This window comes from Galeopterus variegatus, unplaced genomic scaffold, assembly GCF_000696425.1.
Source record: "Galeopterus variegatus unplaced genomic scaffold, G_variegatus-3.0.2 Scaffold3055, whole genome shotgun sequence".
Lineage (NCBI taxonomy): Eukaryota > Metazoa > Chordata > Mammalia > Dermoptera > Cynocephalidae > Galeopterus > Galeopterus variegatus.
The window spans coordinates 116,155-142,658 of NW_007729166.1; the positions used below are offsets into that span (position 1 = coordinate 116,155).

Consider the following 26,504-nt stretch of genomic DNA (forward strand, 5'->3'; position numbering starts at 1 on the left):
ATGAAATCAAAATCTACAAATGATATGGCAATTATCATTATATATAAGTATATTTATTATTTTTAAAGATAAGGTTTATGCATGTGTGGATTTCTGACTCTACGTTCATTTTATATCTTAATCTTCATTAATTTATATATTTATTTCTTGGGCTTCTATTTATGATCAGTTTGCCTTTACAGATCATGCATTTAGAAAAGTATAAGAAACATTTATTTATATCCTTTTCATTTTTATTAAATACTATAAAAATATTTGGTTCTTATCACTGTGGGGAGTGGAAAAAGGATATTTTTTCACTGTATTTAAATGGGCCTAAACTGTAAAGGTGAGAAAATATTTTCTAATGAAGCTTATCTTATCCTAGCTACTTTTCTTTTTATAAAGAATACTTTCATGCTATTTTATGGGAAAAAAAATGTCATTTGTTCATTTGTTTTTATTTATCCATTTTTCACTTTTTTTTCCCTGCAGACCTAGCTAAATTGCAATTACCATATACTTAAAACAAGTTTCCCGGGCTGGCCTGGTGGCGCACTGGAGAGTGCGCCACTTGGGAGCGCAGTGGTGCTCCCGCCGAGGGTTCGGATCCCATGTGGAGACCGGTTCCCGCTCACTGGCTGAGCGCGGTGCGGATGCAGCACCGAGGGTTGCGATCCCGTTGCCGGTCCCCGGTACGGGCGCGACACCGAGGGTTGTGATCCCGTTACTGGTCAGTAAAAAAGACAAAAAGGAAAAAAAAAAAAAAAAACACCCACTAATAAACCTAAAGGAAATGATGAAACTTTAAAAATCACCGTTTGTAACTATCACCATAATAATTTATTCAGACCAGGATCATCAATAAATGCTAAAAAAGTTAAATACAAATTTGGGGAAAAACAGGATATAAACATATTCACAAGACACTGATAAACACAGAAAGAGTGCTTTTGCCTTGGCCAGGCAGAGGCTTGGCATAGACTTTGCAAGTCACACACTCAAAGTTGACACCAATGAGTGAGACAAACCAACACTTGGCCACCGACCCGATGGGAAGCACCTGGGAGACAAAAGAGCAGACCTGACTCATGGCAACAAGTCTGTCACTGAGACGGTTATTCACCCACCAGCAAGCGCAGCAGGCCGGTGCTCATGGCTGGGAGTGTTTTCTCTCAAGGGCCCCGCAGCCTGTGTGCCAGGGACTGTGCACTTCACACCAGGAGCTGCCCACCTGCAGCCAAAGGCACCAGCTCCCCCCGCTGTGATAAACACCACTGAGTCCCACACAATCTGTGCCCAATAAGGTGCCTTTTCACGGGCTATGGTGCACACACACGCAGACAACTGACGGAATGTCCAGATACTTCAGTGGCTGCCACCAGGGGACCACGTTCTTTCAGAATACCCAGAACCCCCCAATGAGGCCAGCACAGGCCACTCCGGATGGATAACTGACTCCCCCTTCACATGTATAGAAGTCATAAGTGGGAAGGGTGACCCCAGACTCCTCGCACACTGGCAGACACCAGAATGACACAATTTCTGCTCTGGAATCCTAACAAACCAGTCTAAATGTAAGTGTGTTGCTCAGAGTTGCCATGCACTGACACACAGCCCTTGACTTCTTAGCTGGCTAAAGGAAAGTCTACACTGGAGCCAACACGTCTCACTGTCTCAAGCAAGTACTGTAGCCACAGTCGTGTCGGAGGGTCACGACTCATCAAAAGGAGAGACCAACTGCAGTCCACCTATGCATAGCCTTCTCTGGACAACCTTCTAATCGCAAAGTCTTGGCAACGGCAACGTTCCAGGTATTGTGAGTCAATCTCTTGTGACCTGACTTCCTCTGCCTTTGGCCCTAAGGAGGTCCGGGAAAGAGAGAAGCAGCCTGGATAGCTGGGAGATCTCCTGGCACTTCTGTGTGGCTGTGGTGCTGGGAACAGCCAGCCTAGTACTCACAGCTAGGGTACTGTGTCCTCTTGTTGGACATACCCAACAGCACAGAACCCAACATCAGACAAGGCCACTCTATGACCATAATGGATCCAGACAAAACGAGACCCCTCCATAATCACGCCTGAACACAGAACCACAACACTGTCCCACCCACAAAATGAGAAAATCCTGGCTCCTCCCTTCTTCTTGCCTTCTAGAAGAATCAAGATGTCCAGTTGCAGAGTTTCTCCTGCATCCTGACAGTACCCAATGAAGACCGATGTCCCACGTCTGTGAACCACCACAAGTCACCTAACACCTGCCCAGATCCTGCAAGAGGGTCGTTACCAGGCTGTCACCACAGTATGTGTCCCTCCCTGCGACAAGGACTTTGTTCGCCTGCAGACGTGTTCCTGGTAGCCTCTGGCTACAGCCGTTGATACTCCTCAAGAACTGAGGCTGAGCACAGGGAAGGTGAAAGTGAACATCAGACCCCTATGCTTCTGATATAACTAGACTCTGTACTCCGAAACTCAAATCTTAAAAAAATAACTGGAAAACTCCAAGGGAGAAGGTGACCAATCCTTCTTGACAGCCGTCACCTGTCAGGTGCTGTACTAGGCTCTCTCAGCTGGCACTGCACTAAGTGCCCAGAGAACCCAAGGAGGCAGTCAGCAACCGTCCCAGTTACAGTGAGGAGAGTGAGGTTCGGGGGCGGCAGCCGCGGTGACAGCAAGCTGGGCCAGATTTCATTCAGTTCAAGGTTTTTTACTTCATAACCTATAAGACTTCCAAAAGCAAGGCTGACTGAAGACCTTAAATTGATAAAATAATACAGTGATTATCTAAGGAAATCCCCTACTTGACCTAATTAAAGGATTTGTTTCTCCTGAGGGATTTGCCTCCAAAAGAAAAACTACAAACCAGAGTAAACCACAATTAAAACTGAAAGATCCTTCTAAGTAAATAATTCCTAAAGGGTAAAACGAGACTGGTTGCTGGAATTTCTTGAAAAGGCTTATAAAAATCCTATCAAAAAGCAGTTCTGTAGAATTCTTTCTGAGGGAAAATTAAAAAAAACAAATATAAAAACTTTGTTCAACACACAGTTATCTAACAACACACATTATTTTCCTTACTCTTTCCTGCGTGGTTTCTTTACTCTTTGTACTTACAACCGAATAATGTTCACATTTATGCCTTACTGTAAAATCCTTCCTAGGTCTTTACCTTGCAGGTACATCACAGTGGCCCCCATGGAAAGGACAGGGTTTTGTTTCTGTGTTTTTTATTTACCTGTGAATATAACAGTGTTGAGACTAGATTTTCCCCAGAGTTCCATGAAATGGACCACGTCCCCAAAGCGGAGGGACGGGTGCCCTGTGAACACCACACAGGGCTGTCTGAAATCGTTGCTGAAGTCTCCGTGGATGCTGGGGTAGTGCTTCAGCTTGTTGGTTTGAATGAGCTAGAACACACAGAAAAAACAGACAAGGAGTTGTTAGCCTGCCTGGGCTGAAGGAGTAACTGGAGGATGGGAAGGGGAGCACTACCAAGTCGAAAATACAAATGAGGACGATGAGCCACAGACTGGGAGAAAATATTTGCAAAGGACACACCTGGTAAAGGACTGTTATCCAAAGTGTACACTCTTAAGACTCAACAAAAAGAAAAAGAACCCAATTAAAAAACGGGCAAAAGACCTGAATAGACACACCTCACCAAAGAAGATACATAGATGTCAAAAAAGGATACGAAAAGAGACTGAACATCAGGGAAATGCAAATCAACACAACAATGAGATAACACTGCACACCTATTAGAATGGCCAAACTCTAGAACACTGACTGACAGCACCAAACGCTGGTGAGGATGTGGAGCAGGAGGAATGCCCATTCCCTGCTGGCAACGCAAATGGTAAAGCCACATTGGAAGACAGTTTGGCAGTTTCTTACCAAATTAACCATACTCTTACCCTACAATCCAGCAATTATGCTCCTTGGTATTTATTCAAAGGAGCTGAAAACTTACGTTCATAAAAACCTGCACGTGGATGTCTGCAGCAGCTTTATTCATAACTGATAAAACTTGGACACAACCAAGATGACCTTCAGCAGGAGAATGGATTAACTGTGGTACATCCAGACAGTGGAAAAGAATTCAGCACTAAAAAGAAATGAGCGATCGAGCAATGAAAAGACAAGGAATAACCTTTACCAAGTGAAAGGAGCCAATCTGCAAAGGCTGCATCTACATGCTTCCAACCATGACATTCTGGAAGAGGCAAAACTAGGAGACAGTGAAAAGATGAGTGGCTGCCAGGAGGTGGGGAGGAGGAATGGACAGGCAGAGCGCAGAGGAGTTTTAGGGCAATGGAACCTCTCTGTGAGACTGTGATGGTGGGCACGTGTCATTATCCATTTGTCCAAACCCATGTGTGCAATACCCAGAGTGAACCCTGATGTACACTATGGACTCTGGTGACAGTGACGTGTCAGTGCAGGTTCATCAGTTGTTCCACATGCACCACTCTGGTGGGGGATGTGAGAGTGCAGGAGGCTGTCCGGGGGGGGGGGCAAGGGGCACAAGGCAACTCTGTACTTTTAACTCAATTTTGCTGTGAACCTAAAACTGCTCAAAAAAAAAAAAAAGTCTACTAAAAACATGCATGCAAGCAAACAAATACAAAATAGCCTTCCATCTAGTCATATGGACCTATCTTGGCCCTATCTTATCAATCTACCACAGAAACCAGGAATAATTTCTAAATAAAAAATCTGATCAGCATACCCCACTACCAAAAAATCCTTCCATGCATTTTAATAGCCCACAAATTAAAAGGATATGAGAAAAGGATTAGCAATTTTCCCCCTTTTGCATTAAGAATCTAACCACTGGATAAACTTTGTAGGTCTGTTTCCCTGGAAAAAGATAGTGATGGCTTTGGCTAATTATATCACTAAGCATTATTGCTTATTTTAAAATGACCCCTGTTTCAGTAGCTTTTACCTACAATGTGACTTTAGGAGCAGCTAAGAAGGTCAAGTCCTTTGGTAATATTAACATACTTACTAGAAATTTTTGTTTAGGTTGTTACGGCCTGATTTAGTCTAACTCTTCCTTGATGCCTTTCTGACACTGCAAGCCAGGCCTGAAGTCCTCAACATCAGTCATTGTTTCCAATACAGTCATGCACCATCTAATGACGTTTTGGTCAACAACGGACCACATATAACAAGGGTGGTCCCATAAGATTATAAAGAAGCTGAAAAATTCCTATTGCCTAGTGACACTGCAGCCGTGGGAACAGAGTGACTCAAAGCATTACTCATGTGTTTGTGGTGATGCTGATGTAAACAAACCTACTGCAACTTATGCTGAGGAGGAGTACCCAGCTTGCCTATGGGGTAAGCCTCCCAAAGGTAGCTCAGACCTTTAAGATAGAAAGCCAAGCATTTGACACATTAGGTCTGACCTCGAGCGAAAGGGTTGTTGTCTACTTTAGAATTCTTGCATTTTTAACTGATCCCCACCCATCCCCATAGGAAAATCATAGTTAGTGACAGTCAGCTAAGGCTGCATGCTTGCTGAGTGCCGGGCACTATCCCTACCTGAAATTTAATTTTCATAACCTTATGTGGGTCCATTGTTCTAATCCCCATTTAACAGATGAGAAGAGTGAGACAGAGAGACTCGGTGATGTAACTAGAGGGCCTGCACTCATGCAACCAGTGGCCAGTGTGGATAACAGGAAATTCACTGCTGTTCCCTCCTGTAATACACTTTCCCCAGTATCGCCTAAGAAAGCATTTCTCAGAATGTATTCTTGTTGTTCAGCGACCACATGACTTTGCCAACACTTGTGAATCACTAAGTTCTGGCAACAATAAACATATCCCTCACATAAGAAACACTGTTTACCAGGACAGGACCTCCTCCTGAGAAGTTAGAGCTGTGTTAAGTTACTGTGGCAACTTAAGACAGATCAAACTGCCTTCCAGAAATTTGGGAGATATGATGTTCTCATGACACAGAGAGCTGTATTAAGCAGCAGGACGTGCACAGCTTCAAACATGTTTCTAAAGTACGTTCTGAACCAAGAGTCTCCCCTGTGGCAGAACAGTTGACAATATTCACCCAGTGTCATGCCCGCCTCAAGGCAACACCATATACAATTAGAACCATATTCGTCTTGTGACATTGCTTGGAAACTCTAACTGCTGCCTTGGCCCCACCCTCACCTCTCCATTCCAGCATCAAAAGGCCACACGAGAAACATCCAGATTCTACAGACCCTAAATATTAATGAGATCAAAGGGAGAATTGTTCTGAGGTGCTGTTTAATGGATAAAGATATGGTCTGCAGCATGGTTTAATCCTGCGGCAACCCATGTGCATGACAGGGGAGCCTGGTCAACAACTTCAAGTTCAAACGAAGCCACCCCAGTAGTGAGGAGGTGGCCAGAATGGGACACTCCCCAAACAAGCCAAATTCTATTCACTTTGGAGGTTTACCCTGTAAACTGGAGACCTGGTTTTATTAGGAAGACTGCAGTACTACCCTGGATATCTTAACTAGCTGTCACATGACTGGGTGGGACATGAACGACAAAGACGGAACAGACATCAAATTTCCATCTTCCTTCACAAGTAAAACTGACATTTGTTTTACAACCTACCTGGCCAAAATCATCAGTTGCCCCAGTTAAATGGTAATGCAGCTGTCTAAAGGACTAAGTTGATATATCCACAGATGTCAAGGAGACGAATGGGATTCCAAGATCTTTTCACACTTAAGCCACTTTTTAGACATCACCTATTGTTCTTGTAGCTCTACTGACCAATGCATAAAAACTCAGAGAAATTCATCATTTTTGCCAACTGGATCTACCTTTCCAGCTGACTTACTACATTTGATCATGGAAATGGAGCTGTAGTGCAGGAATTCTGTACAGAACCAAATTTTCTCATGGGCACTGTTAACACACCAAGGGTCAACTGTCCAATTCCCCAGCGATGACCAGTGCATTTCAGGAACACTGACAGTGCAACTACGGTCTGTTCACATTCCTAAGTGTAAATGGGACAGGGTCATCCACGACACACGTGTGGGTAAGAATGTGGTAACACTCTTAGAAAATGAGTTCTAAGAGGGGCTAGTTGTTTTAGGCAAGAGGAAAAGAGACTTTCAATGGCAAAGTCCACCACAAAATATGTTTTGCCACACTTAATCTTCTGACATCTTATACTTCTAGCCTGAATTTCACTGTGGTAATGACAGAGTTTGCAAAAACCCTGGCTGCTGCAATACTACTTAGAGTATGAGGACTGAAAAATAACTTCTTAAATCTTCCATTTGGCATCCAGGTTCATAAAAGACCCATTCTTCCAAGTAGGAAAATAGTAGTTAAATTTAAAGTAATTAGCAGGACAGTTGTTGCAATTTACTGAGTCAGTTAATTGGAAAATAAACAAATTAACTAAATCCCTAAACATATGTATCTGCATAGCCATGTTCCAAGTAAAAACAGTCTATCTGCCTCATTGAGGAAGGGATATAAGTTTGACTATCAAAGAAATGAGTGTGTGTGTATGGAGGGAAGATAATCACAGTGAACTAGGATGTGTCAGAAAGTAGTACGACCATCAGAATCAGGAAATTAATACTGCCACCTCACCTACACATGGAGTGTTCCAGTGTAGGAAGAACTTCCCCTCCTCCATTTCATGGTTTACCTCACTATGGACTCAGGGGTTCCTGTTTTCAATGCGTTACATTCATCATTAGCATTATATATGTCAATGATCCAGAGATTTCAGATACGGCCTTGGACACGTCCCCATTGTTCTCTGAGGACACAGGAAGATGTTCCAGCCTCATCTTGTATTTTCCCTGCCTCAGCTCTGGAATTGTAATCAGTCATTTCTCCAAAGTGGCCTGGTTCCTTTTAGTGGGGAATGGTATTTAGAAGCCAAGATCTGGGTGCGAAATGTGTTCTCTGGCTACTGTGTATCATTGCTCCTAGGCCCTCTCAATGGACAGATCCTGGAAAAGACATGTATGTGTATGTACATGTGTATACACAGGGATATTTCTTTCTGCGTCTGTCTATACACATTGAGAATAGGAGTGCACATCAATACTGCCAATTCTACCCAAAACCACAGGATTCATTCTAGCCTTCACTCTTTCCATATCTTTAACTTCCTACCTTGACAAATTTTATACAAATTGAACAAAAATGTATGAACCCATATGTACATCAAAAAACAAAGCATTACCAGATCCTCAGAAATCCCTCTTGGTCCCTTTCCAGTCACTAGTGTCCCATCCCCACCTCCAGGATAACCATCACCCTAGTTTCTAATGCCATAAATTAGTATTTTATGTCTATGAACTTTTTTTTTTTTTCCTTTTTGTCTTTTTCCGTGTCCGGCAACGGATCGCAACCCTCAGTGTCGCCCCCGTACCGGACCGGGACCGGCAACGGGATCGCAACCCTCGGCGTTGCTCCCGTGCCTCGCTCAGCCAGTGAGCGGGAACCGGTCTGTATGTGGGATCCGAACCCTCGGCGGGAGCGCCGCCACGCTTCCCAAGCGGCACACTATAGGAGTGTGCCACCGGGCCGGCCCGTCTATGAACTTTTATAAAAATAAAATCACGCCATATCTACTCTTTTATATCTGGCTTCTTTCACTCACATTATGTCGGTGAAGTTTATTTACATTGTTTGATATGATCTGAGTTCATTCATTCTCACTGATCTATTCCTTCCACTGTGAGAATATACCACAAAATCCATTCCACTGTTTACAGGCATTTGGGTATATTTTAATACCATTACCAAGACTTCTATGAAGATTTCCGTGTGTTTATTTTGGTAATATACTTATGTGTTTATTTGGTAATATACTTACGTGTTTGTTTGGTATATGCTTTAGCAACGAAACTGATGAGGCATAGAGTGTGTTACACGTTCAGCTTTAGCAGATATTGCCAAACAGTTTTTTAAAGTGGTAATACCAATTTAAACATCCCTTTTATAAACATATAACAAAAACAGGGAGTCACTGTATCGCCTGATAGTAGGAGAAGCTCAAGTTAGTTATAGTACGTCCATGACATGCTATAGACAGAAGGATGTCTGTGATAGACCATTTGGTGAAAAAAAGCAATGGGAACAAAACTGGGTATTCAGCTATATAAAAACACTCATCAGTTCTGTGAGGGAGTGAGAATTTTCCTGTTTTTTTAAACTGAAATGTGATTTCATCATTAAAAACTTACATATATGATTGGCATAACTAATTGGAAAGAACACTTCAACAATAAATAAATCTGTTACGCAAGGAAGTTAGTAGCAGATATTAGAATAAGATTCCTCACCAGCCAGCGGAACAGAGGTAGGTGATGAACTGTACAGACAATAGTGGTAATGAACAAATGGGTCTTGAATTACAGTACTTCTCTGCAATCTTGCTTGGGAAGCAAAGGGATGTATCAGTTTACATAGGAATTTTAAAAAAATGTTTATAAAGACTTTAATTAGTACCTTAGGATTTCACATTACATATGAATATTTTTTATCTAATGACCTGCTATCCCCATCTATATCAGTTTATCTACATTTCTTTCCTGCCCCGACCCAATAATTCTGTTTTCTTACCTCTGCATGAGGAAAAGGCGGTTCTGGGAGATACACCTTACTTTGTTTGTTGTGACAAAGCCTTTTAAAGAGGAAAAACAGATCAGCATGTTAGACAGGGCACATTGTGACATTTGTTGCCACCTAGTGGCAGCAGCACAAATATTAAAGTTTATATAAAATTTTCCTGACAGTGACTTTCATTGTAAATAAAAGCCAGTACCTACAGAGCATTCAGGACACAAATTTCTTGTGAGCATTCTTTTTTAACCTTTGAAATTCCTCAGTGTATTGCTTCTTAAAAAATAAACTTATTTTGGAATAATTTTAGATTTACAGAAAATTTGCAAAGACAGTACAGAGTTCCCATATACTCTTAACCCTATGTTCCCAATGTTAACATCTTACATAACTGTGGTACCTATGTCAAACTAAGAAATTAACATCAGTACATTATGATTAACTCGACTTCAGCTTTTATTCAGATTTCACGTTTTCCCACTCATTTCATTTTCCTGTCCCAGCATCCAATCCAAATTACCACAGTGAATTTAGTTGTGATCAATTTTGAGGAGAAAGTGGTCCACCGTTTTCAGAGACACGGCTTTCTGTTTTTGTACATGCACTATTTCATTAATAGCAGCACTGCTAACTCCAAATGGACAGTAACTAAGGATCTCAGCCTAGAGACGCTATGAATGTTTTAGGCAATCTACATTTTTTCCTAGTCAGATATGACTTTAAAATACAGATATGTCTGGATAAAGCAAACATGGCAGAGTTTACAATTGATAAATCAATGCATGTGGGTGTTGTGCAGCTTTAACATTTATTAAAAGTTGGAAAAAAATATATAATGACATATGTTTGTTAGAGCCTCCTTCTAAGAATTTTATCAAAATAATAATGAAAGCATTTTAACAATTCCAAATGGATACTACATTTGGGGGAGGAGTTCAGGACTTCAGGGTTTAGATTTTCTATTATTTAACAGACTGTATCTAATTTTTCCTACCTTTAGTTCTCTTTATCCTTGATTTCAAAAACATTACTTTATATCCTTTTTGGAAGAAGTTATAAATATGGAGGCAAGATGCTTTTGGAGGGTTAACCTTATAATATCTAAACAGACACTAGTTCTATCTTTATTTCAAGCTTAGGAACAGAGACAAATGTAAGAGCTTAGTTCAAAGGTTATTTACATATTTGCAAAGGATATTATGCTACATCCATTAGAAGGAGAGATTAGGGATGTAGAATGCAGGACAACATAGAGATTGCAAAGCTCACCAACATAAAGCGTCTGTGGCCAGTTCTGATAACAGACCCTCCACGTTCTCTTCTAATATCCTCAAGGAAGCACAACAGACAGGGACCCACGCCTTTTCTAATAGCTCCATGTAATAACACGCTAAGTTAATGCAAGTCTGGAGCTGGCATCTGTCCATTTTAGTGTCTGAGTTCCTTATTTAGGCGGAAAGAGTGCTTTACAGCAAGGCTGTATAAAAGAGAACGACAGAGTGGACTAGGGATGAGTGCTAACCCAGTGAGCGGTAAACTATTTCAAAACAGGAAAAACTCTACAACAGTGGTTCTCAACTTTCACACACACTCAAATGGGCTGGTTGAACTTTTCAAAATCCGAATATCTTGCCCCTTTCAGATCGATTGTATCGGAATCTCTAGAGGTGGGCCCCAGGAGCAGTGTTGTTTACAGCTTCCCAGGAAATTCCAGTGTGCAGCACAGGAGAACTGCCCTTCCCAGAGGCGGAGGGAGGGGGCCACCATCCTGCTTGGCTGGAGTTCCCCAGGAGGTGGAACTTTCAGTATTAAAGCTGGCCCTGTCTGGGAAGGTGGGTCACCCTGGGTAGAGCTTATAAAAGAAAAATATTAAAAAAAAAATTTTTTTGGGGGGGTAAAACATGTTTGTGTAAATTACACTAAGGGATGAATATATGTGCCAACTTTCTCTTATTCTACTTCTTTAACTGTCCTTCCTCTTTTCCTACATACTCTTTACCTACCTACCCCTTAATTGCGGGTACTACTTAGAGTTCCATCCTTTAGCCACCGCCCTCTGAACCCCACATCCTCTCCCCAGGCAATCCCATTCATTCTGTGTCTTCAGCTACCTCAATGCTGGGGACATCTCACCTGTACTGCCAGCCCAGGCATCTGAGACCTCTGCACTGTGATGCTTCCCTTGCACACGCTGCAGGCACCCCACATGCCAAAGTAAACTGACCATTCTCCCTGCACGAACCTGCTCTTCTTTGTAGAACCATTTTGTGGGGGGTCACCACCATCCACCAGGCTAGCAACTGAGGTGTCAACCTTGACTGCTGCCACTTCTGTATCAAGTAACTTGTAAGTCCTGCCACTTCTATTTCCTAATCACCTCTCAAATCAGTTCCTTCCCTGCATTTTACAGGGTAGTACTGACTGGAGTCATCTCTCTCTTGGCTTTTGCAAAGACTCTTTCCTTGTACTTCAGTCTCACCTCCCTCCCACCCCCCATGCAAACTTGATGTAATTGCGGTCAGATCTACATAACATGCAAATATAATCATGCCAATGTCCTGTTTAAAATCCTCCAATGAGTCCCCGTCCCTGAAAGCATCCTTCTAGCCTCATAACCTGCCATTTTCTACCTTGAACTTTACACCATGACAATAAAGAATACAGACAATTCTCTGAACAAACCAAACCATTCAAGCCTCCCGTGCATGCCTTGGCTTAGGTCATCTCCTCAACCTACACCATTCAGCCACCAGCAGCCCACCCAACTCATCTTTTAGTAGGGTTTCTGTCTGGCTAACTCTTATCCATTCTTCAGGAACATCTTCTTCCAGGAAGCTTTTCTTTCTTTTTTTGGCTGCTGGCCCTTACAGGGATTGAAACCTGGACCTTGGTGTTATTAGCATCATGCTCTGACCAACTGAGCTAATCGGCCAGCCCAGAAAGCCTATCTTAAAGCCCCAAATGGGGTAGCCACACCTTCTCAGAATTCTTACACCATACGTATATGTACATAGGTGTTATATATGTGTGTTCATATATATATATCTCTATCGGATTACTGCACAGTGGCAGGAGGTTTACACAGCTGCCTCTTCCTTCGTGGTACAGATTCCTCAAGGTCAGAGACCTCTTTGTGTCTCTAGAGCTTAGCATGTGATGGCTGTTAACAAATGGTTATGGATTGAACTAAGTAAAACTGTAGATAGAAACAGGAAGACATTAAAATATGATCACCGAGTTCAAGATTCCAAGGGAGGAATATTAAAAAAGTTTAAAAGACAAAGATATATTTCATGTCTCACCATGGGAAGACTACTACAAAGATGTCAATTTATAATTTAGAGGTTTTAGGCACTCAAAAAGATATTCTGGAAATGGATAAAGTGATTCTGCAGTTCTCATGCAAGAATAAATAAGCAAGAATAACTGAGAGAATTTTGACTAAGGAAAATAATAAAGAGAGAAATGTACCACAGGGTACAATTAGACATGAGGCTGCAGTTATTAAAATATATTAGCACCACAGTAACCAAAGAATCAACAGACCAACAAATTAGGAGTGTCCAGACACAAAACCTAGTACAAATCAGTTGAAAAGTTAAGATTATTCAATAAATAGTATCTGGACATGTAATTACTTGACTATTTGAGAAAAAAAATAGTTAATGCTTCTTTTCATACTATACCCCCAAACAAATTCCAGATAAAACAGCTGGGGGTGAGGAGGACAAAAAGCAAAATAAAAAACCATAACAAAACTGAAAGTATGGCATGTGACATCTATAGGGGAAAGAATTTTCTCAATGTTTAATTAACAGAATGAAATAGCAAAAGAGACTAAAATTATCAATATATAAAACTGAAATACTTTTGTCCCCCCCCCCCAAAATCAAAGGTCTAAATGCAATGTGGTAACCAAGACTGGATCCAGAGACAGAGAAAGGACATTAGTAGAAAAACTGGTGCCATGAAAATAAAGATTGGAGTTTAGTTAATAATAATATGCTAATGTTAATTTCTCAGTTTTGACAAATATCCATGGCCATGTGAGATGTTAACATTATGGAAAACTGAGTAAAAGATATATGAAAACTCTCTGTAGTATTTTTGTACTTTTCTATAAATCTGAAGTCATTCCACAGTAATAAGTTTATTATTTAAAAAACAGAAAAAAAATCAAGACAAAATTCAAAGAGAAGTATCAAGATGGGGGGGGAAATCTACAGAAATATAACAAAAAGGTTAGTATTTTTAATACATACATGAAGCGTTCAAATATGCAGAGAAGCACAAAACCTAATCAAGACAAAATTCAAAGAGAAGTATCAAGATGGGGGGGGAAATCTACAGAAATATAATAAAAAGGTTAGTATTTTTAATACATACATGAAGCGTTCAAATATGCAGAGAAGCACAAAACCTGTAATAAGTAAATGGGCAAAACAGGAACCATTTACAAAAAAATCCTGGAAAGCAATTTAGTTTTGGAAAATGAACACTGAAAAATATTTATATCCTCTGTTCCTGTAATTCCACTTTTAGTAATTTATCTAAAGCAAAAGATGTTGTCATAAGGGCCGGCCCGTGGCTCACTCGGGAGAGTGCGGTGCTGATAACACCAGTACTTAAAGCAGGGGATGCAACACAATGTTGGGATATGTTATGTGAGAATGATGACCAAATCCCTTTTAATTAAAAATTTAGAAAATGCTGTGCCCATTTGGCTACCACACTACTAACAGGGATTGAACACATCCAACAGCATGTGTCATAGCCTCTGAACATCTGGAATCACCATACTAAGGCACTACTAGTTGCACTATAAAAATTATGTTAATCTATCCGCCCCCCTTTTTTTGTCCAAACATATATCTAAATAATCCTAAAAAGTTCACTGACTTCATATTGTTCAATAATTTCCAGATCGTAGGATTTGATCAAACAATTTCCTGCTGTAATAAAGTACAATTTTGTCAAACATCATGCTATTGAAATGAAAAAAAAAATCTAGTTTTCTTATCAGATTTGGTATTACATATTTCAGGCATCATGAGCTTGAAATTTTTTTTTTAACTTTCAGAACGTCAGTTCACTTTGTGACAGGCAGAGGGTGGCACGAGAGCAGGCAAGTACACAGCATTTCTGTTAACATTCTGATTTTGAAAGTGCTAGTCGAGCTGAGTTTTTGCCCTTCATCCTGCCTTCCTTGACAACTAGTCTTCTAAACTCCAGCAGTACAACAGATCCGGCTTTCAGCAATACGATGTTCTCATCACAGACAAAGAAAAACAATAAAAATGTAAGTTTCATAACAATGTGAGAAAAAACAGTATTATTTTTATTCTTACTGCTGGGATGTACGGAATTGGAGAGAATGCATGGAGAAGAACACTGACATACCACTCGGCAAAGATCTGGGAGAACTCGAGTGAACTGTTAGCCACGGGGGAGATGAAGTAGAAAGGGACATTGGAGAGGCCAGCGGAATCAATGTACTGGTACAGGCACTCCAGGAGGTCATAGATCACTCCAGAAGGGTAGCAGGGCACCAGCACGTTTCCTCCATTCCGGACTGTCAGAGCTGGGAGAGTTAAAGTCAGGAGAACAGCAGTATTGAAAGAAGAGTATTATGAAGGTAGAATGTAACTTTTAAAATAACATCTGCACTTCTACTGTTTTCCTACCTCTGCTCTTACAATTCACTCACTGTGTAATAATCTGCTTCTCTTGAAGAATAGCACCAAAGTAGGGGAGTCTAGAGGCCAACTGCTGATTTTTTTTATCACTGTCTAGTCTAAGTCCCTGGGAATAGAGTGTGCAATTAAGGGTTTGGGTTTTAAAGGTGGCCAATGGCAGCTGAGCTGCAGGACAGAACCCCTAAGCTCCTCCTCGTTTTAGATCCTGCTCAGAAATTTGCTGCATCTGTCTCTGTTCAGTCTCTGACCACGGCTGACCAACCTATAAGGAAACAGGCCAAGTTTTTCTGCTTGACTCATTTTAGTGGCATTTTCTTTCATTAATGTTTGTCTGTAAGAAAATTCTCCATAGTTTAAATACTTAAAATAAGTTATCAAATGAGGAATTGAAATTTACGAGTTATAATCATACTGGATTATAATAATCCTGGCTTAAAAAAAGAAAGTGCCTACTCAAGTGTGTTTTTCACTTAGTTTCCAAAACAAATTGACACAAGTGGCTTCTGGGTACACGACCTGGAGTCTTTGAAGCCTCCTAGCCGCCTCTGTTCCCAGCTCTGCTACACAGGTCCACCTAGCTGAGCCTGGCTCTATCTTGCCTTTGTCCCAAGCGACAGGACCACACGTAAGCCACTACATCCTTGCTGGGCTCTGTTTCCTCATTGGTTATATGAGAGGAATGAGTGGGGTCAGTGATTGCCAAGCTTTAGTTTGTGTGAAAATTGCCAGGGAACACACTGAAAATGCAACTTTTCTTTTGAATCTCTCCTCTCCCCAGAGATTCTGACTTACTAGCCTGTGGAAGGGTCCCCAAATTTCCATTTTCAGTAAGTGTTCGCACTGATCTTGAGGCGGGTGGTTAGTGGATCCCACTTTGAGATATAGTGGATTAGATGTAAATTTCCTTTCAAACCTAAAGTTCTCTGAGCCTGTGATTCTAGATTGTAAACAAACATACAAACCAAAGACTATACGACACTAGTCCAATAATTTCTCCAAGAATAAACTACTTTTGGCTTAATATCAGCAAAGAACTAAAGACAGACTATGATTAATAACATAGATAAGTGAAATTTCAAAGGACAGTGCCTTCTATGTAAACATGAGAAGATGACCATTTATTTTTCCTACAGCAGAGGTAATATCACTTAAAGTTGTCAGAGGTGGAGAGTCTGAGCTCATTAAATCCTCTTTGGTAACTACTATGAACTGAATGTTTGTGTCCCCTCCCCCTTCCCCAAATTCCTATGTTGTAGCCCTCACCCCCAATGTGATGATAGCAAGAGGTAGGACTTTAGGAGCTGATTAGGTTCAGATGGAGTTATGAGGGTGGAGCCCCCAATGGGATTAGTAGCCTTGTAAGAAGAGGAAGACACACAAGAGCCTCCTCTCTTCTCCCTGTGTGGACACAGCAAGACGGTGGCTGAGGAAGAGGGCCTTCACCAGGAATGACTGTGCCAGCATCCTGACCTCAGACTTCCCACTTTCCAGAATCGTGAGAAATAAATGTCTGCTGTTTAAGTCACTCAGTCTATGGTATTTTGTTACAGAAGCCTGAACTGACTAAAACAGTCATCAACCTATTTTTCTAAAAGGCAGGCAGGATTTCTAGATTTTATTGACAATTATATCCAAAAGAGAATAATTTTTTTCTAGGCAGAAAACACTCTGCAAGTCTCTCAATTTAGACTTTCCCCAAAAGGAAAAAAAATAAAACCAACCAAATATTAGTGGGAAAAAAATACACCTGTCCACCACACCTCTACTGTGAATTTAAGGTGTAACAGTCTTTTCCGTGCTATTATCTGGAAAGCAAAGATGTGATTCTTCTCTCCTTTGACAACTGCTATCCTGTAAGGACTCCTTCCCCCACCAAATCCTACCAAAAAGCAAGGGGGTTACATAAAAATGGTCTGTGGGAGAATGCTGAGTATTTGTTTTTTAAGGTGTTAAAATTCTGATTTACCATTTTAACAACCATTCTCACCACACCTTCAGATTTAAGCTGCTTTAGAACTGTTCTTATTGACACCAGTAGGCTTTGAAGGATGGGCAGAAAGGGTACAAGTAAATGGGGGTTGGGAGGCCTTAAAAGGGGTGCCAGAGGGTGTGAAGGTGAACAGAAGGGGCAAACACCAGTAGGCTTTGAAGGATGGGCAGAAAGGGTACAAGTACATGGGGGTTGGGAGGCCTTAAAAGGGGTGCCAGAGGGTGTGAAGGTGAACAGAAGGGGCAAAGAATACCACGGAAGCAACGTATCAAAAAAGAAGTTCAAGACATGCCATCGACTTTGAAACTTGAGATAGCTACGTACCGAGGTTGCTGCAGAACTCTCCTACCATGCCATCTGGGTTTGCGGTGGGAATCTGGGTGAGGCCTGTCAGAATGAGAACATCGCTGTTTTTGAGGGAAGCTTGGTCCATGGGCTGAAAAACAACCACCAAGAACATTTCTTTTTGAATTGCTAAGCATGGTTATCTACAAGTAGTAAAGGAACAAGAGGACACAGACATTGCTCCTTCTATGTCCACCCTTCTCATGGTCCTCTTACCTCTGCTAATGAAGTCACTCACTGACAGCGGTTGCCTAAGGGGTAGGGTCGGGAGGAGGCACGAGGGAACTTTATGGATTGATGAGCAAGTTCTGTATCCTGACTGGGGTGGTGAATGCATCATATCGAAATTCACAGTAGATCGTTGTGTTTCACTGTATATACATTTTACCTCAATTAAAACAAAGTACCTCCTATTTCTATAATGCTTTACTCTTTTCCAAATACCATCTCACACATATCATCAGTGGTCTGCACTGGAATCGCCTGGAGGGTTTGTGAAAACATGGACTGTTGTTGGTCTAACTCCCAGGGTTTCTGATTAACATCTGAGGCAGGGCCTGAGAATGTGCATTTCTAACAAGTTCCCAGGACACACTCCTGTTGCTGGCTGGATAATCATACTTTGAAAACCACTGAATTCTATAATTTGATTGTGAAGTACGGGAAATAAGCGTATGTTGTGGAAATATAGAAGTTGGGATTCACAGAGGCGAGATGATTTATGCTAAGTCCCAGTGGCAAAGGAGCCAGAAAAAACACTGGATTAGGAATCAGAAACCTAAGACTACTTCCAATTCCATGACTAGCCCTGTGACCTTGGTCAAGGCTCTGAACTGGGTTTCCCAAAAAACAGGCTATTTCTTGACCCATCTCCTAGAAAATTTCTATGAGTTTCAGGAGCTAACCTACATGATCTTCCTGTGAGCCATGAAGTCATATGGATTTGTGGTTACTACCATGTGATCCTCAGGATGCTGTGTTTTTATTTTTATCTGGCATAATCTGAATTTAATTTTTATTGTTTTATTGTTTTCAGAGCATTTTAAAAAAAACTAACTACCTTTTATAAATAAATCACAACGACATCAGAAAAATGAAGGTCCATGGATTGAGGTGTTGGAGAGCTCACAAATGTTTTCATTTTGCGACACACCCTTTTATCACTTCCATTTAAAATAATTCACTGGAAGGTTAGGAAAAAAAGACGGTAACACAGCTTACTAAGAAGTTTTATCCCTCGTTTCTCTCTTCCACCCAGTAAAGAAACAGAATTACAGAGAGTACAACAGCAAAGTCCCACCATCTGGACTGCTGTCTCTGAGTGTATATGCCTTCTGAAGTATTTTAAATCTTTAGCATTTTATGTAAGCATGGACACATGGATTTCCTTGTGTTTCAAATAACATGACTGTGGTCATATGTGATAAGCTGCTCTAAACCTGAATAAGATTTCTTTCATATGGACACAGAAAAATTCTGGTGGTGAAGACAAGAAGTACATGTGAATAGCTGCGAGTTCCTTTTGTGCACAGAAATGCACCAATGCAGGGAAGAGCTTCTCCCCTGCTTGGGCACAACCATCTATTTGTCCTTCTCCAGCAAATACACACACATTCACTGTTCCCACAGAAGCAAGGAGCACACATGTGATGAACCTGGGACTGTTTCCTGTGTGCACGCATCAACTGGAAGAAAACTGGAATGGCGACAAGAGGGAGAAAGCATCACTGGGGTAGCATATTTAGCTAAAAATGGCAACAACTTTATAAGGACCTTGTTAGAATGAGCCAGTAATAATCCCCAGGGTTGATGGGGCTTGGGGCTTTAGAGGACCCAGAGACCCCGTAAAAAAGTATATACAATTATTATTATTATTTTTTGTAGACACCTGGTATACATAATTCTATGTGTGCCTATGAACATTCTTCTATAGATTTAAGTGGGTTGCCATATGGGGCCATGATCCTCAAAAGGTTAAGAACTAAGGATCCAGATGAAAATATATCATAGGGAGCAAACGGCCCTGAAGACATTATCTCTGAACCTCAGCCATCAGCATCTTTCTCCTTTGAAAATTAAATGCCTACAAACAGAGACAGTGCTACAATATGAATACTGCTTAGCTGGAACAGTTATAAGATGTGTCATGACCAGGTAGGACTGAATGTTTGTAATTTTAGCCCTATAACTCAGAGACATTTCTTATTGATTCCCAGGGCTACTATAATGAAGCAGGCTTAAAAGGCTTTTAAGTGACACTCTCCAATCCAAGCAGACACCTCAAACATCTCCATTCCACCACCAAAGGGCAAACGTATATACTGCTGGTGTCGGTAGCTACGCACTGAGTGCTTCAAATGGGAACATTTTGTTCAAACACACACAAAGAAAAATCCATCTTGTCCAAGTATCAAACAAAAACACCTTACAAAGTTGACAGTCACAAACAAGCTTATAGAAGAAAATTTTGAAAAACCCTAAGCCCCAGAATGCTGTGGCCACTGTGTTGGTCCTCTGAAGGGTGATTTTTATGGAACACGTTGCACAAGGGATGGGAAAAAGAAGAGCTAGTCCCTAGGCCCTCGAAGCTTATAATCTAGTTAAAGAGAAAACATTTGTGAATAATTAAAAAAAAAGGATTTTTCGGGGCCGGCCCAGTGGCGCACTGGATAAGTGCGGCGCACTGGATAAGTGCGCCGCTTGGGAAGCGCGGCGGTGTTCCCGCCCAAGGGTTCGGATCCCACATACAGACCGGTTCCCGCTCACTGGCTGAGAGAGGCGCGGGAGCAACACCGAGGGTTGCGATCCCGTTGCCGGTCCCCGGTCCGGTACGGGGGCAACACTGAGGGTTGCGATCCGTTGCCGGACACAGAAAAAGACAAAAGACAAAAAAAAAAAAAAAAAAGGATTTTTCAAGAAGCCATAGAAATATAATGCGAATTTTAAGCATTTGCACTGAGAATATAAATGCCAAGAGGAATGCAGGCTAGAGAGCTGCACCAGGTCAGGTGAGGTCAGTAATATTTGGTTTTTGGCAGAAGTTTGGTTCTACTTTTCTTTCCTTCTTTGGCTAAGAAATTTAAGACTCAATTTAAGACAACCCAGGTCACTCACTGCTTTTGGACATCTCCATGACACCTATTCCCTCCCCTCCACAGGATGTCCCTCCTACAAGTGCCCCAGGGCATCCAATACTCTCTATCTCAGCACTAATAACACTGCATAGTAACTGCCTGTTAATTGTCTGTGTCCCCACAAGACTATCACGCTCCCTGAGAGCAAGGACTCTGTATCCCTGTTGCCTAGCAAAAGGCCTGGCATGCAGCCAGTACTAAACATTTGCTAAATAACTGAATACATGAAAAGAACACGGTCTAGTAGCAACTGTGTGAGCATCGCTTGCAGGGAAACAGTACACTGGAAGTCAGGAAGGGGAGGATGAGCATGTCAGCTGTGGAGGGGGTTGAGGAAAGGGGCAGGGGAAGGCCGCCAGAAGCTGCTGAATGGATTCACTTGGTGCAAATGGAGTGTTGACTGTGGGACTGAAAAAAGAGATTAGTAAAAAGAGACAAAGTATAATTGGTAAAGGAACAACAAAGTCAAAATCACGCAGACTGACAGGGTAGACAAAGAGGAGTGGGCAGCGTGGTGCAGGGGAACAGCACTGTGCTAACAACGATTACAGGGGACAACAGAGGAGCCAATGAGACCAGACAGAGGGAGAACACTTTTCAGGCCCCTCCAGCAGCCCAGACATAAAGGAGAAAATTGCAGCTTCGTGGTGGATGAGGAGGTGAGAGAAGCAGTTCTACAAGGTGCTCGAAGCACAGAGAACAGACACCTGGGAATGGACTGGACACAAAGGACTGTAAAGAGGGAAAAAGTCTTGAGGACGACTGCAAAATGTGAAGTCAGACCTGCAGTTGAAGGGAAGTTTGGAAACTTCAATGGTTTAAAAGACTGTGGAGGTAATACTAGCCCAGTGTTGGCAAGCTGCACATGTCTGGAGTAGCTAAATGGCTTTGTTCTGAGAGGGAAAGATGGAACAATGGAGCACGATGCACACGGACACCTGTGGGCACCTTCACAGAAGCATCCGCAGAGATGCCAGTTTAGGTAGTGGTAGAAGAAAAGTGGGTCTAGGACTGAGACTGGGGGACGCCACGAGTACATGGAAGAGGAATAGAGAGGAGAGAGAAGAGAGGGGGATGTGGCGCAGTGAGGAGGCCCCCATCTGTAGCAAGGAGGCGGCGGGAAGACAACTCCGTGGTGCCCTCACCCATCCTATGGCAAAGGACCAAGTAGAGCAGTATGAGGAAAACAATGCAACAGAACAGTTCCAGGGCCGGGACTGCAGAGAACCTTAGCAGGATACGGTCAGCAGCGCCCAGGCAGCTGTGGGATGCTGTGAAGAACAGAAAAGGTGGAAGTCTGGCCAGAAGCTCATCACTGCAGAACTGGAGAGACAGTGCCCTCACTCTCTGAACGTGAAACCAGGTCCCTGAGGCAAAACAAGGACAGAGCTGGATGTGCAAGGCCGCATTAACAAGTGTACAGGAGAAATCTCATCACGGGTACAAGGGAGAAAAAACGGCTGTCAGGTGATGAGGCAGAATAATCTGAAGGCCCTCCTCCATATTAAAACCCTCAGATTTGCTTAAAGGCAGAAAAGAAGAAATCAGTTAAAAAGTTAATGACTCAAAGACCCATGATTTGTTGATGAGAGAAGGGAAGACATACACTTAGGGTCCTGAAGTGCAACACCAGACTCAGCCCTCTAAGGCCTATCCAAACCCTACTCCTCTGTGAGGTCTCCCCAGTTCCCTAGCTAGAAGTGAGGCACCCTCCTTCTGGGTCCCACAGCACCTGTCAGATCAGACGTGGACTTCTAATCTCATAGTATTGATCACTGCACCCTGGAGAAAAGTCCTGTATGCACACCTCTTCTTCCCCTATCATAACTTGTGCAAATGTCCTAACTACCCATCTAAGTTTCCCTTATAACCTAGAATGCTTGACCGCCCAAAGTGGGGGTTTCGGAAATACCACTGTCTACTGAGGGGATGAGTGAGTAAATGAATGAATGCACGTAAGCAGAGCACATTATTTTTGAGAGAAGGACACATTCGGCAGAGAGAAGCAGTACAGTCCGACGAGAAGACCGCAAGTGTGGAAGAAATGGGTGGGGTCCAGCAAGCTGACCAGCTTCCCTGTCCTTGCTCCACAGGACCTGCCTCCAGAGCCCAGCTCTCCAATCTACCCACAGACACCTGCAGCTCAGCTCCCCACTACCCCCACATATATTAGGGTCAACTTTTACTGTAGAGCTTCCAGATCAGAGCAAAGTACTACATAAACAATGAAACATTTGGGGAGATTCTGAGGTAAGAAAACAGCATGGAAAAAAAACCAAAGCCAAAACAAGCAAACAAAAAACAACCTATCCAGCAACTGCCTTTAAGTTTAAAAAAGAATCCAAATTTAACAGATTTCCTTTACTACATTTATTACTTGAGGTCTTTAAGACCTCAAGGAAACAAATCAATATGAGCATCCCCCTGAACTCCAAGGGAGAAGGATCAGGACGGGGAGGTGGAGGAAATGCATCAGCACTAGTAGACCTTCTCGTGGCCGAGGTACCAGCACCTTCCAACCCTTTGGGAAAGAAGAAATTCCCACAGTGAAGCTACGGGAATAAAACATCACAGACTTAAGCAAATTGATTGGTAGAAAATGTCTATTTATTTTATTTAAAAAAAAATGATTTCCAAAGTTCTAAGCCAGAGATTCTTAACCTGATAAATAATAACAGGCTTCTGAGGACTCTAAAAACTCATGGTCTCCAGGAAATAAATGCAGACTTGTACAGGTGGATATACATGTTTTATTATTATTTTGGTGGAGTAGTTCTCATTGGATTCTCACCACAGGGCTTTCAGGTTCACGTTCAGTTTCAGTGCCCACGTGGAACTGTGCCCACGCTCTCACATCATCTCTCCTCCTCCCTTAGAGCCACCACTGGCCTTATAAACCAGAGAACCACCTGTCTTAGCCTCAAGGCCAAAAGATAAATGGGAAGAAAACAGCTTATTGACTTGGCTGAGCTTGGTCTCCCAAATCTGTTCCAGGCCAGAGACCAAGGTATGAAGAGCTTCAGGCCTCAGGTGAGAGCAGGAAGGGTGGGATAGATACCTTTCCAGGTCTCTTGTGGTCACAAGAGGGATGAGAAAAGATCAAAACAAAAAACAAACCAAACCCAAACCCAAACCAAAAAAAATGCTACCAATGGTAACAACAAAATCTACCATGCTCCACAATTTTCCGTACTTCAAATCTTAACCTTGTAAAGATATCAGTATCACATACTAGATCAGTTTCTAAAACTAACCAAATGTCCCCATGTCCAGGTACATACGTAGCTTTTGCAATACTATGCTGGGGATTTTCACATCTAAAACTCAAGCCCTACCCCTGAAGTAAGGCAGAACAGTGAGGAAGCTATTGAAATAATACAAGCATTAAGTTGCCTTTTCAAACTATAATGATACAAAAGTTAGTATCTGAATACAAATCCGCAAGCCACAAACCAACCCATTAATTTTATTTCCAAGGGCAGAAAGGCTTTAGCTCTAATTATCAAAAGTGCTCACTAGTTATACTTCCAATGCATTTATGGGACCTTTCCAATGGGTACGGCTTGTCTTGTTGTATTAGTGTTACTGTTTTAAAATGTGTCCTGTGCCCTCTTTTTCGGCAGATTGCATGACTGTTTAGAGTAAATGTTTTTCAGAAGAAAAAGTTTGAAATAATTTAAATGTCCAACAGTGAGTGCTGAAGTTTGGATGCCCTCCCAACCTCACTGAGGCTTACTCCTCACTGTAACTGTTGAGGGCAGGAAATCCTATTACAGTAGCTGAAAGGTGGGGCCTCAAAGAGGTGATTAGGTTGCAGGACCATGCCTAGTGAATGGATTAATAATGGTGGTCATGGGTGTGGTTCTGAGGGCTTTAAATGGAGAGCACGTGAAGAGGTTAATCTCTCTCTGCTCTGCCATTTTCTGCCATGTGAGACCCCTGGGTCACTGTTGCCACCACTAAGACCCTCACCAGATGTGTTCCCTGGACTTTGGACTTCCCAGCCTCAAAAACTGTAAGCAATAAATTTCATTTTCTTACAAATTATCCAGTTCCATGTATTTTGTTATAAGCAACAAAAACAGACTAATACGGTGAGGAAAACAGTTAAATACTTCATGGTGTACCCACATAATGGAATACCAGGCAAACATTAAATACCATGTGGTGGGATACTTGATGACCTAAGGAAAAATCACCATCTCATTTGTCAGAAAGAGCAGAAAAGCAGGCTGCGAATTACCTCTTAAGATTAGGACAATTTTTATTTTTTTCTCTGAGATTTTTGTACTTTCCAAAATTACTACCAGAAATACACATTTTCTAATCATCAATATAATGGAATAATATTATTTCAAAACAAAAACTCCATTATGGCTCCTGACAAGATTGTGCGTGAACACAGCGACGGGCACTTCCTAGAACCTAATCTGAGAGTGAGAGCACAGAAGGGCGACTGACAAATGTGAGAAACTGAACCCAATGGGGGCTGGCCAGTTAGCTCCGCCGGTTACAGCGTGGTCCTGTAATACCCAGGGCAAGGGTTTGGTTCCCCTACCAGCCAGCTGCAGAAAAACTCCCTCCAAAACTGGGATAATTCCTGGGGAGACCATGGCCCTGGAATGGGAACAATGGCAGCAGTGCCCGTGGCACATGGGTGGAGTAGAGGTAGGAACTCTCTCTCTTTTCTTTCCTCCACACCACCGGTGGCAGATTGTGGCCTGCTCCAACATACTGCAAGGAAGAAAGTGCCAGAACAGTGGGAGGAGCACTCACAGAAGGTGCTGGCAGGTCTATTGCTCCCTGCTTGTTCCTTTACACCACAAGAGAGGCTGGTAACAAGTCAGGGAGACAAGTTCTGGGAAATAGTGGTATCTAGAGCAGAGGTACAAGAGGATTTCCCTGAGGGAATCAAACAACTCCACCAAGGAATGCAACATCCATTAAACACAAGAAGCTAAAAACTGATCCCACGTGGAGAATTAATGAACCAGAGAGACCAGTATGAGTTAAAAATGCCTACAAAATACAAAGAGGGAGATAAAAATGAGTAGTAGAAACATTTGGAAAAATTGTGTATGAAAATATAGCAGTTGAAATGAAGAATTCGGTACATAGGTTGACGAGCAGTATGGATACAGCCAAAGAATGAATTCATGAACCAGAAGATTTTTTCAGGAGGCTTCAAGAAGGAGATGAGAAATATAAAAGAAAAGAGATATGGAAAATCTAGAAGTGTAAATATCTGTATACTAGAACTTCCACGAAAACAAAACACATTTAAGACAAATCACTGTAAAATTTAAGAATATTGAAGACACAGTGAAAATTCTAAAAGGAAGAATAAGCCCTGATATAATAGTCATCACAAGAGACATAAGTAGGTTCACCAATCAAGAGACATTCTAGATTAAAAAATTTTTTTTCAAATATTTTAAATTAAAAAAATTTAAAAATCCCTTACTATGTTATCTAAGGGATTTACTAAAAAAAGACACAGAAAGAACAAAATAAAGGAATAGAAAAAAACAGCAGGCACATATGAAGAGGAAAAGCCCCTTGACTTGAAAGCACCAAAGCATCCTGATAAAAAGGATAATTGATTAATAAAATAGAATGATCATATGGACCCGAGTATATAGCATAAAAATATAAAGAGCAATAATTGGCGAAACTACAGAGAGAAATAGATAAATCAACAAATAACACATCCTTTTGAGAAACTGGAAGCTAAGCAAAGATACAAAAGATATAA

The 26,504-nt window shown here is 41.8% G+C and overlaps 1 protein-coding gene across 1 annotated transcript in view; it reads right to left on the reverse strand.

Moving 5' to 3' along the window:
- INTS9 (integrator complex subunit 9) overlaps positions 1 to 26,504 on the reverse strand; it is a 107,163-nt gene that overhangs the window by 11,614 nt on the left and 69,045 nt on the right. The window contains exons 9-12 of the mRNA XM_008583827.1: positions 17,595 to 17,706; positions 14,985 to 15,165; positions 9,585 to 9,645; positions 3,214 to 3,385 (exon numbers count right to left, since the gene is read on the reverse strand). Coding sequence (XP_008582049.1) covers positions 3,214 to 3,385; positions 9,585 to 9,645; positions 14,985 to 15,165; positions 17,595 to 17,706 — 526 coding nt within the window. The remainder of the gene's footprint in view (positions 1 to 3,213; positions 3,386 to 9,584; positions 9,646 to 14,984; positions 15,166 to 17,594; positions 17,707 to 26,504) is intronic.